Source organism: Leptonotus elevatus, chromosome 14, assembly GCF_054856555.1.
Source record: "Leptonotus elevatus isolate MCC_2025b chromosome 14, RoL_Lele_1.0, whole genome shotgun sequence".
NCBI classification, from domain to species: domain Eukaryota; kingdom Metazoa; phylum Chordata; class Actinopteri; order Syngnathiformes; family Syngnathidae; genus Leptonotus; species Leptonotus elevatus.
In genome coordinates this window covers 15,382,368-15,396,544 of record NC_141252.1, presented here as the reverse complement: position 1 = coordinate 15,396,544, position 14,177 = coordinate 15,382,368, and the positions used below count along the sequence as shown (strand labels likewise).

The 14,177-nt window shown below is 37.6% G+C and overlaps 1 protein-coding gene across 1 annotated transcript in view; it reads right to left on the bottom strand.

Annotated features, from left to right (window-relative positions):
* Positions 1 to 10,686: 10,686 nt before the first annotated feature.
* Positions 10,687 to 14,177, bottom strand: part of eipr1 (EARP complex and GARP complex interacting protein 1) — a 40,782-nt gene continuing 37,291 nt past the window's right edge. Inside the window, exons 8-9 of the mRNA XM_086094092.1 lie at positions 13,055 to 13,222; positions 10,687 to 10,980 (exon numbers count right to left, since the gene is read on the bottom strand). Coding sequence (XP_085950218.1) covers positions 10,806 to 10,980; positions 13,055 to 13,222 — 343 coding nt within the window. The 3' untranslated portion in view covers positions 10,687 to 10,805. The remainder of the gene's footprint in view (positions 10,981 to 13,054; positions 13,223 to 14,177) is intronic.

Below are 14,177 nucleotides of genomic sequence, written 5' to 3'. Positions count from 1 at the left end.
CTCACGCACGCACGCGCACAGTTTGTCTTAGTTAGTGCACAGTGAATCCGTGCAAAAATGCAGCAACACTCAAGATAGTGTAATAGGCATAAATAGTCAATGACATCACACAGCTGAATTTTATGTACAGATGGTACTGAAAGCTAACTTGTTTACTGTGCAGTGGTTCATTGCAGTTCAACGAGGGCTGGGCGATATCAACGGTGTATTCAATATAAGGTATACCGTCTTATCGCGGTAGCGCATGTTGATGACGTCATCATATCTCTGGCTGTCCACTTCCAACACACGACACCACTTCGAAATTATATTTATTGCCAATTAAGGACACTAAAGTTAATTAGTCTGTTAATTAGTCTGTCATTAAATGACATATACAACTAGCAACTAGCCACTAGCGGCAGCGTAAACAAATAAAGCGTTCGGCGAGCCAAACTGCAGCTACATTCAAATACTGTCGGACATTTCAAACAAAAACAAAAAAGTCCAGTGCATTAACCCTTAATAATAATAAATATGTGACCTTTCCTGACCTTTCTAGATGCTGTCAACGATTTAAAAAAAATTAAAGGTGCATTTTGCCATTTAAAAAGGTCATGTTAAAGCTTTTTCTACATCATGCATGCTCCACCAATGCCCATGTGAGTGTGAAGAGTCCTGTCTGTTTTATTCTGACTGCACCTATCAGCTTTTATCTTCCCTTTATTGTAGACTGTGCGGACCCTGCACACTCCACAGTTTATTTGGGGAGGGGGAGAGTTTTTGTTTTTTTTACCTTATTTGAAGTCATGTCTTCGTTTGTCAACTGTGGCTGTCGCTTTAAGATATGTGCTCACACGTGCACCATGAACGAGCTGCACGAAGGTCCTTTAAACTAATTAATCACACAATTTTTCATAATTAACCACGATGAATCAAAATTTTAAATCACTAGTTTCTAAGAAGTATGTAATTGATATTCACTTTAGTAAAATGTAGGAGTTAATGCAATATTATCAAATACAACGTATATTTAGATTCAAAGACTGTTTTAATAGATTTCTTTGACCCCTGATTATGAATCTTTTTTTTTTTTTTTTTTTCTTTTTTTTTTTTTACATACAACTGTTGAACAGGTTCAGTTCTACTCTACCAGTACCGCACTCTAGCAGCGCTAATTTGCAAGGCCACGAGGAGGTAACTTGAGATGATATGGTCTATATGTACAACTAATATGGTATTTGAATTTGGCTTTGCAACGTGCACAATTATTTTTTTTAATAATTCAAATGAATAATAAATTAGAGTAAAGCTGCATCACTTTACATTGTGCATCCATACACAACTTAACAAAATAAAAGCAAAGCAGTCACTCTAACAGTAACACAATTCAGCAGTAGGCTAATAGATATAGTAATAATGCATATATTTGTGGAGACTAGTGTCAAGTTGCAATTTTAAAAAAATGTGCAGATGTCCACAACTTACTTCATGTTCAAAATGAAGTAGCTCTAAAGCGCGGTCACCAATGTCCAACATGAACACTCTTGCCATCTAGTGGCAGAAAATGACCTCAACACAAATCAATCTGTGTAGTAACTTGCAATATTATAATAAATAGTTGCATAGTAGCAGCTGTTAATCTCACACTCTTTTTTTTATATAGTACAGTAGATCTATTTAATTTTAACTGAATATAACTTATAATTATAACTTTATGAATTACTAAAAAATTACTGAATCAATTAATTACATTTTTTCCAACTGTTTACCCACAATTTTGAAAACAGGGCTCCTTTTTTCAAAATATTGCCAAAATTATCTAAACACCACACTCAATTTGTATAACTCACTGTTTACAAAATGTAAAAGATAAAACCGTATTTGTATTAGCTTTACATATGTTTCCACTTTTTGTTAATTACCATGAGTATGGACAAACTTCAAAACAAATATTGTACATTTAGAACAGATATAAAGTGTGCTATCAATCAAAAGTGAATTAATAAAGTAATGCGATAGGTTGTCACTACTGTGTATATATGTATATAAATCTCTTACTTAACAGTACTGTAGCAACACCAGAAAGTATGCACAAATTAAAACTTTTCGTTATTTTTTGATAAAACCAAGAATATTCTTGTATGCACATCAAATGGCACACTTGAAATCACATCCTGTACAGTAATTACGGTTTTAAAAATACACACACATTTGGAGGGGCGGGTGAGTGGTCATGGAGTTGTGAACTTTGCGACTGTGGCTAAATTGCTTTTAATGGATTTCATGGGGAGTCGTTCATGTGCCGTTTGAGTGACAAAGATGTTTGTGGGTTTGTGCTATGCACTATCGATCAAACGCATACAAACTGACACTCGGTGTCACTCGGACTTCATTGACGGACTAGCTGGCCACTTTAATTATTAGTCAGTAAGTCTCACTTATTGGAGCTGGAGTCACAACTGTGAAGTTTTCATTTGTTTTTAGGTGAATGCAAATATCACAAGTTTAGTGCACCAAATGATCTGCATCATTCGTTGCTATCCTGTTCACACAAAAATTGGGCTGCCAATTCAATGATGAACCTCCTTCCATTGGTGTCATATCAACATCTGTGGCTCCATGTAGTCGCCTAGTAGCGCATGAGAATGGCTGTCAACATCACACATGACAAATGAGCGCACTTACAGCATTTCAGAGGTACGTATGCATGCGTCCGTGGCAAGGGCCATAAATAATGTCGGATCCATACAATTGTGCTTGTTCATTAATTAAGGGACAATGACTCTGGATCAGGGAACTGGATGTATATTACATTGAATTGCACCTCTATTGTAGTCTCTTTGACCCTAATGAATAGGAGGTCGGTCTAGCAAGGCCATGACAGCATCTTTTACAAAGTAGAGGGTGATGTCGCTTTTGAAAATGTAATTGATGATTCATGAAATAAGCCTTTTAAGTCCTCAAAGCACTGGGATGGAAATGTTGAATCGGGTAGGCATGATTAAATGATTGATGAACATAAACAAGGTCATATGTGTGATTTGTACAATTTGTAACGGATTGTATATGTGGAAGGAATGGCGGCATCATGCAGTTCAGTTAGTTGGCATCACCTAAAGGGGGTACAATTCATTTAAAATGTGTTTTTTGACTAAATTGGTTTGGTAGAAATCTGGAATTATATTAATATTATTATTATATATAAATATATTAACAACAGTATATTATTTATGATTTTTTTGGTAAATATTGTGTGTAATGCACAGACTGGGAATAATTTAATATAACAAGGTTACCCAGGCTAGTGAATTTAGTTTAACTATATGACTGCATTACTGCAACATTAGTACTGGAATGCATGTTGTGTATCTATCTCACTGTCTGTCTAGCTATCTATCTGGCTAGCTAGCTAGCTAGCTGGCTATAGCTACTGTATCTCGACTGTTTATCAACAAAAATCACAATGTTGGAGTAAATATTTACATTTGGCTTGTAGATTAAAATTTCAGAGATTACCTTTTTGGGAAATAATTTAATATAACATGGTTACCCAGGCTGGTAAATTTAGTTTATCTATATGACTGCATTACAGCAACATTAGTACTGTAAAGTATGTTGTGTATCTATCTGGCTGGCTGGCGGGCTACCTGCTGTAGCTCGGCTGTTTCTCAACAAAAATCACAATGTTGGAGTAAATAGTTACATTTGGCTTGTACATTAAAATTTAAATATTTCAGAGATGAGGTTTGTTTCTTCCATTTCCCCTATCTTCTGTGTATTTATTCATGGTATATTGTTAGGATCAATGGAATAAATTCTCAACAGTTAAAATGAAATAGGTTACAGTATCTATAATACTTTAATGAAAACTTTTAGGGGGGAAAGTAGAAATGCATGGCGATAGATGACAACAATGCATCATACGACTATCTAACACGTGTAGTCCATCAGGTTCTAGTCATAAGATAAATGGAACTGTCAACCATCGTTTAAATGAACTTGAACCTGAAAATCTCATAACTTCATTAGCACTGAAGAAAGAGGTTTAAAAATGATGTTGAGATGGTAGAACTTTCACAAAAACTTGCAATTTAATAATAAAACTGTGACCTGTTTTCTGTGTATTGCAGGCGGAGACACACAAGTGACATTTTTTTTAAATAATCATGTTCAATTTAATCATGTTTTAATCCCCACCAGTAGTAAGATTAGAGTGAAAATAAAAAGAGCAATACCGGGAAGACAGACTTTCCTGGGAACATCTTCATGCAGAAACTTTCAAATTTAAAGATGTCGCTGTTTGTCCCTTCCACATGCTGTTTATCTTCTGCAGAAATAATAAAACCATAAATATGTAGCTTAGGGCACAAAGAAGATTTCGCCGTGACTATAGTGTGCTTGTCAGTGTTAAGCACGCTAAGCACGCTTCCACTAACATCAAAAGCGATGAGACCGTGTTTCATAAAAGGGCGGCAATGCTATGGAGCAAAGAACATTGCAGCTCGTGTGCAAGTTAGTTTCACCAGGCGTATTTCCTTCTACATTGACTCCTGCTACTTTTATAACGGTTTGTTTTTGTGAGTCCACAGCCTCGATGCAGTGGGTGGAATAAAGTCTTCAGGCTGATGTTGGAAACTTTCTGGCCAAGCAAGACCAAACCAACTCAGGAATTTAAAAAAAAAAATAACAGAATATAAGGGCAAAATCTGCATGGCTGTGGAATTCACGAAGCCCACTGCCAACCTTGGAGAGAACAACACTCGGCAGACTCGCCTTCCTTCCTCCATTTCACTTCATGCACACGTACGTCTTGGCTATGCTGCTCTCGTCACCTCCCATGGGTGCTCGCTGCAGACCTCTTCACTCTCCTTCTATGGCTGTCAGTAATTCGCTTCTCTCGGCCTGTCCGCTCTCCACCCACTGTGCAGAGGAGCATGTTCAAGTATGAGCTTCATTTCAAGAAGGCGCAAATCTCCTCCATGCAAATCAGTCAAACACACCAAGGTAATTATCACCTGAAACCCGAAGCTTCACTTTCACATCCAGCCGGAGTGGTTCCATGTTACATTTATGAATAAATAATTGAATGAAACCCAATTATTTTTAATTTCATTTCGATGGCGGCTCAAGCCATTTCCACCGCCACGTTAGAGGGAAACATCTGTTTGGCAATTACTGCCATTCACAACAGTAATTTCTGTCGCAGCTGACAAGTCTGTTTTGCACTTGATTACAACATTCTTCTTAGCATAGCACATTCACATCATGAAAGGTTTTGTACTGAGTCATGTCAAAATTGCTACTAAGAGCAAGCAGACTATGTTCTTCTTTTATCCTTTAATTCAACTTAAGTCATATCATACTACTAAGCAGAGACTTGTAATTGGTAATCATAGCATAAAGGAGAGTACACACATACTAATGATAATCAATAATAAATGAGAGACAAGGCACATATTTTACATAATGGTACAAGACCAAACAAAAAAGTCACTACAAATATATATACTGAAATAATGATGATCTAATGTCAATTTACTCATTAATTAACGTACTCAGTTTGGAACATTTGCCATGGGAATACGGAAATCACTTCAAAAATCCGTTAATATGTCATTTCTATCAAGCAAATTTTAACTAAAACTCGCTTGTATAATTTAATAATATTAATAATAGTATACTATATTATAATATTAATAATAATATAATTATAATAATTAATAATTTTCTTCAGGAATACAACTTTTCCATCCAATGGCAATTACATGAGTTACAGAAAATGCGTCATATGCTAAACTGGACTCATATGGGTAACTTTTCCCTTGATTAATGTTTACTCTCGTTTATCCAAATAAATTCTAAGAATAAAAATGACAAAGGGAAAAGTTTGCAGCCATAATGTATTTACCAGACAAGCTAACATTTAGCCGTCCTATACTTTTTCTTATTCTTTGTATTTTTGGCTTGGATTTCATGTGATACTGTCGCTCACAAGTCAGTCTTGATACTATGCCAAACATCTGCTTTCAGGGGAGAAACTCAAAATTGTTGTTGAATACGTATTAGTAAATAAATAAATACATGGCTAGATAGATAGATGGATAGCAAGATAGCTAGATAGATAGATAGATAGATAGATAGATAGATAGATAGATAGATAGATAGATAGATAGATAGATAGATAGATAGATAGATAGATAGATAGATAGATAGATAGATAGATAGATAGATAGATAGATAGATAGATAGATAGATAGATAGATAATCAGACAGATAGACAGACAGACAGACAATCAGACAGACAGACAAGTGTACAGTGTTCCCTCGTTTTCCGCTGGGGTTAGGTTCCAAAAAATACCCGCAATAAATGAAATCCGCGAAGTAGTGAGCTTTATGTTTTACATTTATTATACATTTTTAAGGCTCTAAAACCCCTCATCACACAGTTAATACACTTTTCTCATCGATGAATTTCCATTTTCTCATATTTCTCTCTTGTGTAAACATTCTCAATGTTCAAACCTTCATAAATTTTGTAAAATAAAAAACATAACTGTGAAAAAAAAAAGCATGCAAAATTGCACCCAAAAAAAGCGCAAAACAGCGAGACCGCAAAAAGTGAACCGCGTTATAGCGAGGGAATACTCAGAATACCTTCGAATCTACTCAGTGGTCATCAACACACTATTCCCATTTGTCACCACAAAAGATCATTAAGAAAAAAACAACAACAAAAAACAAACAAACCACCAAATAAAATCACACTCGGGGAGTTAATACTTGATTGTTTGGCTAACTAAAACACTGTCTTTCACGCCTACTGACACTTTTGAGACTCCATGCTAATATCCGTCTTGCGTCTTCTAACATGTATATTATTTTTCTATGAATATCTAAAATGGTAAATGGACTGTTTTTTATATAGAGCTTTATCTACACAATATGGTGCCCAAAGCGCTTTACAATGCCTCACATTCACCCATTCAGAGTGGTCGGCTGCAGGGCGCTGCCAGGTCAACTGGGAGTTAATCGGGATTCAGTGTCTTGCTCAAGGACACTTCAATATGGTCAAACCCACAACCTCACAGAGAGGAGATGACTACTCTACCACTGAGCCATGCCGTCCCCGTATCTGGTAAAAGTGCTTTGCGTGACGATGCAACAGCACTTGTGCTGTTAGCAGTGACAACATGACTTGGCTTGTGTTGTGTAGTAACTTGCAATATTATGATAAATAGTTTCATAGTAGCAGCTGTTAGTTGCATACTAAAATAGTGAATGACAATTCACCATCACCTGCACAATGTAATCAAATGTATCAACAAACTGAGATTTCTGTTTTAATTTGTTTCCCAAGACTTACAATATTTTTTTATAGTCGAGTCATGGTTGACTAGTCTCAGTAGTCATTTTAGTACAGTTCCATCATTTAAAAAAAATAATCACAGGAGGGAATATTTTGCAATAAATGATGTGATTGGTGAATTAAATACAATTAAAAAAAAATCTATATTGTGCACCAAATGGGAAAAAACGTCCTTGCTCTGGGCCCAGAAAGTTCTGGCAGGTCATTTCTTCAGCACAACCTACATTATGAGGATAAGCAGTATATAAAAAGTGAATGGATGGATGCAAATAACCATGTACCTTGTTATCTGCGTGGAATAATTCCCTGCTCTCCTTTTGGACCAAAAAGTTGTTCAAAATCCTGCTGGAAACTAGCTTTCCCCCTTAACTGGTTCTCCTCTTATTTACCAAAATGGTGCATACAGAAATAGAAAAACATTTCGCTCAATTAAGGTGACAGACTAATTTCACTCAGTGCATTCATTCATGGCTTCAAGTGGCTCTGCCCCCTCCTCAATCCCAAAACGCACGATTAGCAACGAGTCAGCAAGAAACTCGAAATGTCATTGCGGAGTAGTAAAATCTGTACAAAATTCCACTTCTGTATTCATAACATTACAGGAGTAGCATGTAAACACTGAACACACATCATTCATGTCACACACGGAAAGAAGATTTCCAGCAACCGGGCATCATTTGGTAGGGTTGCCAACTTGCCACCTGTCCCGTAAAATACGGAATCGTTCCTTATTTGATTAGTTAATGTGTCTCGTATTGAACCAATTTGTAATGTATTTTTAATTGTGCCAAATGCCAATACAAAAGTCTGTCAGACGCTAAATCTGACAATAAAGCACAAATAGGCAAAATAAAACACAGGTGATATTCAGGCCAGCAAAATTGTCATGGCGGGTGTTCTGCTCTGGTCTTGGGTGTACCTGGCTGCTGCTGTCACGGTTGCCTGGAGTGGAGACGCACAGCGGCACTACTCTTTATTATTATAAATTTTTATGTGCTTCCTGAGTGCAACAGTGAGTAACATTTGGCAACGCTTGAATAGTTATCACATACTTTTCAGTGTCTTCTATCACACGTGAATGTGGAACAAAACTAATAATTAACAAATAATGTAATTATATTGATAATATAATAATAGTACCACTGTACACTATCGAATACTGTACATAAGACAGAGCAACTACAGTGTTTACACCTCGAAGTGAAGCATTCTAAGACTTCACAGTTAGCATTCTCATTTAGCAAGTGATGTCACATGGGTGCCATGGCACGTCTTCATTACATAAAAAATATTGCAGGAATTAGAGATTCACATTTTCAAGATGGAAATCCATCCTATCACTATTTTGAGTGTGTTAGCTAATGAAAATATTAAGGCACATTGCACACTTTGTGCTGTTGACCGAGTGTTATCTAGCTAAAAAAAAAAGTTATAAAAAAAAAAATCTTATGGATCTCAGCACATTCAAGCTTTAAGAGAAAGACGAGGGTAATACAAATTTAAAATAACATAAGCAACATTGTTACTGACCATACAACCAACACACTACTAAAAAAAATAAAAAATAAGGAGGAAAAAAATAATCAATATAGTGTAAGTCCTAGTCCCCTATCCATTTAGGAAGCAACACTGATTGTGAATCAATTTCACCTGCTGTTGTGCAAATGGAACAGACAAAAGGTGGAAATGGCAGGAAAGCAAGACAACCATATGAATGAATTGTTCTGCTGGAGGCCACCGACCATTTCCATGTCAATCCTTTCCGTCTGGTTTGTGATGTCTTTTGCATTTTGGCAGAGCCGCCAGGCACGGCGCTACGCCTTAGCCCCCTCCGAAATATCAGTTCCAGCATTGTATTTTCATTTGAAAATATTCTTTATTGAGTGACTCACAGCCCAATACAAGCTGAGTGTCATTAGCCAGAGAACACCAGGAATTGTAGATTTGCCAGCGGCGCTCTGAGCTCTTCACGGATGGCAGTTGGTTCACACTGAGCACATGTGACAGGCCTGACAGTCTGGAAACGCCCTGGAGAACGTGCTGCTGCTGCTAACATCCTCCAGCATGACCGGTTTTGTGGTGGGTCAGAGAAGGTCTGGGGAGGCCTATTTCTTAAGACCTACTCATACTGTACTAGCCGGACGTACCCTGGTTGCTGATTAGGTACTGGATGAGTTATTCAGACCATAGCAGAGGTGGGCAATCTCGGTCCTCGAGGGCTGGAGTCCTGCAGGTTTTGGAGATTTCTCACTTCCAACACAAGCTGATTCCAATCAACAGATCGTTATCAGGCTTATGCAGAGCTTGCTGATGAGCTGATCATATAGCGGCTGTGTTGGAGAAGGGAAACATGCAAAACCTCGATGCCCACCTCTGGACTATAGGCTGCTAAAGCAGTAGGCTCCTTCTGATTTTGAAGTATGTTGGCAGTTCCTGCATGACTATGGAGTGGCCTGCTCCATTCCTCAGACCCAAATCCAATCGAGCACCTTTGGGCCATCATATCTTCCTCCCTTCACTTTTCAGGGGTTGACTGATGCCCTGATCCTATTTGGGAGGAGATATCTCAAGAGCTGCTGCCAATTATTAAGTTTTCCAACACATTCTAACGTAACATGAAGCTGAAAGAAGCACTTTCACATGAATGATTTGATTCATTGGTTCCAAAATGTTGGAATTTCCCCGCCAGATCAATTATGAGATGAAATTTCGTCATTGCAAAAATGCAAGAGTGTTTATTTGTTTCCATGCCGTCAACTCTGTGTAGATAAGTGACCAATTAATGGCTTTATTGCAACCACTATTGGGTGATAGAAGTGTCAATAAATTGCGTACTGCAAAAGAACGGCCCCATTGGATTCGTTTGTGGGATGGAGAAGAGCATGCGATGAAATGTCTGACTGAGGCAAAAAGGCAGTCCACAGTGTAAGGCAGGGGTGGCCAAGTTCGGTCCTCAAGAGCCCCTATCCAGCCTGTTTTCCATGTCTCCCTTCTTCAGCGCAGCTGAACCTAATGATCAGCTCATCAGCAAGCTTGATAACGATCCTGATCATGAATCAGGTGTGTTAGTGGAGAGAAACATGGAAAACAGGCTGGGTAGTGGCTCTCGAGTACCGAACTTGGCCACCCCTGGTGTAGGCGTTCTAGAATCTTGGCGTTTTCCTACCCATTGCTACAAGCTGATGATACATTAAGTTAGCATTCTAGTCAGAATCTAGAAGGACACATTGGATGCAGTTGCACAAAATGATTCCTACTGACATTTTGAAACGATCGTACTGAGGTGAATACAATTGCTTTGAAAAGGTAGCACTGAAGAAAGAATGAAAAAAAAACAGTTAACATGGAATGTTTAATTAATTTACAGAATGTTTACTTTTATTTACACTAATGACTGTTTTTGCAACAATATTATGTAGTGCGTTTATTTTTTTGAAGCCACGCCTGCTTTGTCCCCTCACAACAGGATCTGGTATTTGAGGGCACGGGGGACCCTGTTGATGACAAGGCGGCCGTCATAGCTGAGCGAGGCGAAGAGCCACGGATCGGCCGACGACCACTCAGCTGCATATACGCTGTCTTCATGCTCCTCGTAGGTGGACACCACGCTGTCCTTTAGAGGCTCCTTGCACCTGCCACACAAACGAACATAGCTAATAACTCATTTCATAATGCTGTAAATAATGTATGTGAATAATGACAGCCAGCTGCAGTATAAGGAGGTTCCAAATGAATTTCCACTGCCAGTCTGTGTACCGAGGCAACATGTCACATTTAGGATGGCGTATACCATACTTCAAATTTGGATTTACAAAATCAATGGAATCGGTTGCTTTAAACTCGCATTAAAAGGCTTGTATTGTTAATAATAATGAGAATGTATGATCCATGTTACCACACCCACTTCCATTTGTTCAGAGATTATTGCGGGGCTTCACAATCACGTTCATATAATATCACTGACAATTAAATGCGTAATTAATTACGTCAAGGGCAGGCCTTTGCTTGCCTTCCTGCTTCAGTGGTTCAGTGCAATCATGTCAAACTAAAGAGTTTCACTGCAGTTGGAGGAGTTACAGTGGTTATAAAACATCTGCAATCATCAGGTTTATGTGTTTTAAAACAATGAGACAACAATGTTTTTTTCATCCCAGTTCAATTTTATTCCATTTCAAATTAGCATAATTCATTATGAAACATTATTTATATGAATGGGCTTAATTTTGGAGATAAATTACATGCAGCGGACCCTCTCTCGTGACCACCAGCTCATGTTTGCGGTTATGAGTCAGTAAACACATAGGACTGGGTGTTGATTCTAATTTCCTGAATCAATTTGATTTAGATTCACAAGAGTTCACTTCAATCCGTTATTGATTAATTATGGAACATCAATTCTTCTTGAATATTCAAGAACATGATAAAAAAAAAACACAAACATTATATTCCAAATTAAATTTTGCGGAGGCAGCAACTGGTTGAATGATTTAGTTTATTAAATCAATTCAATAATTGTATATACAAATTAAAGAGATTCCGAATTGTGCAATAAATAAGTCAGGTCTTTCATAAATGTAAGAACATTATTTTTAATTCACGTGAATAGCAAATTTCAAGAAAACAGTAAGATACAAAAAAAAAATCTATTTTCTTCTGAATTTATGTGAAAAATAGATATTAAAATAATTTATTCATGGTATTATGAATCAATATCAGGGTCAAAAAGGAAAATCGATTCGATATTGATTATTCGATTTTTTTAAACCCAGCCCAAGTAAACCCAAAGTACTAACCACTGTAGCATTGGACACAGCGGCCAAGCAAGCAGCTGACTTTCCCGGATTCCACAGATTTACTTGTAACACTTGCGCTTTGCTGTGCAGTCCAATATTCATTGATTTACACTGGACTTCACCGCGATAGTAATTATTCTTCATCATCATCATAATTGTTGACGCGAACATACTGTCAGATGCTTGACATCGTCCACGTGCATGCTTAGCTGTGAGCTGTTTACTGTACTATATTGTATCTTTAAGGGTACAGCAATGTTTCACAATGTTGGCGTTTGAAATGCTATTGGAGTGTTTTGAGATCATAGTTTGTGGTATAAACTATTATTACAATTCATTGAATAGTGGGGGTCAGTTTAGAGCTCAAGGTATGGAGCAGTTTGGAGTTTGGGAAACCTGGAATGGTGTAATCATGATAGCTGAAGTAAAAGAGTGAAGTGATGCAGTCAGTGTGGACTGGACTGTCATCATCATCATAGTCATGATTTTGAAAAGTTGGTAATAGGGTGTAAGGGTCTGCCATTGTTAAGAGCTATAGTTTATAATTAAAGAGGAGTAGGAACGTCATGGATTAGGTGAACAAGAGGTGAAAGAGCTTCTTTTTTTTTTTAACACTAAATACCTGCTTAATTCTTTCACTGTTGCTAGAATATTTTTGTTGTCACTTTCGGCCAATTGAAATGATGGAAGTGAAAATACCATATACAATATTATGCTTATTATGGCTATCCTCACCCTTGTTATTTTTTGTAGCCTTTTAAAAAAGTCCATTCATTACTGCCTACTGTACTCCAGTGCAGTTGGTTTTCTCTTCAAACTTGGCGCTCAGCTCTTTCGCTACTCTAGTCGATCATGCGAAATCGTTGTTTGATTAATTTCTCATGAATTGCAATTGAAAAAATGTTGCTCTTACTTATCTTCCTGGTGGTTGTCCTCCCCGTCGCTGAGATCCTCATCATCCACCAAATGGCCAAATGGCTCCGAGGAGATCGACACCATGTTGGAGAGGATGAGGCGGCTGTCACTGCTGGCCGTCAACACCAGCTGGTCGTGGCTGTGGTTATAGCGGACGCTCCACACCCTAAAAAACAAAATGAACGATTCAGCATTTCGCAGGGAAAACACACAAAAGTGTGACATTGTGGACAAAAGTATTGGGACATATGTAATACCGCACAAGCAATTTTGTACATTTCCTTGGTGTGCCCACATAGTAGATCCGTGACCACATCTGTTTGAGTAAGAAATCCGGTTTGGACCTGTTTTTGCATGCACAAACCTGTACTAAATTAGGCCATTTATATACTAAAATCTAGGGATGTTCAACACCACTTTTTTTTCCAGATCAAAACCAGTATCTACTCAACTCGAGTAGTCACCGATAACCATACCAATTACCGATTTGTACTTTTGATTTGTAATGGGCGCGTACCGATACCAGGTAGAGGTACTCGCAACGGCTCTCGTGGCCGTTTTATGACCAGGAACTAGAAATTACAAGAATAGAAAATTGCCATTAATTTCATTATATTTTAAGAAAAGGAAAAGAAAAAAGCGCAACAGTATATTGGGATATATAGGACTTAATTTAAAATGATCTGTTATTGTGTTTTGGGGGAAATGTTATGTATCAAAAGTACTTGTGGTATCAGTAGGCCTACTTAGTATTGGTATCAGTGACTATTGAAGCGTTCAGTACTTCTATTGTTATCGGGCTGAAAAACACGTGGTATCAATCACCCCTACTTTGTTTTTTTTAAACACAAAATTTCCCCCAAAAACAATGACAGATAATTATTTGTATATATATATAAGGGCTGGGTGATAAATCGATTTTTTTAAATTAATTCGAGTGTTTTGTAGTGACGATTAAAAAATGTATAACATTGTTTTTTTTCCCCTTTTCGTTGCGCCGGCGCCCGCGGCTTTCGCCCCCCATGCCGTAGCTTTAGCTCTGCTAGTCGTGTCCTCACACACTCCATACGGGAGGAACTCAACAACAGCAAACAAACTCCCACTAAAAAAAAAAACAAAAA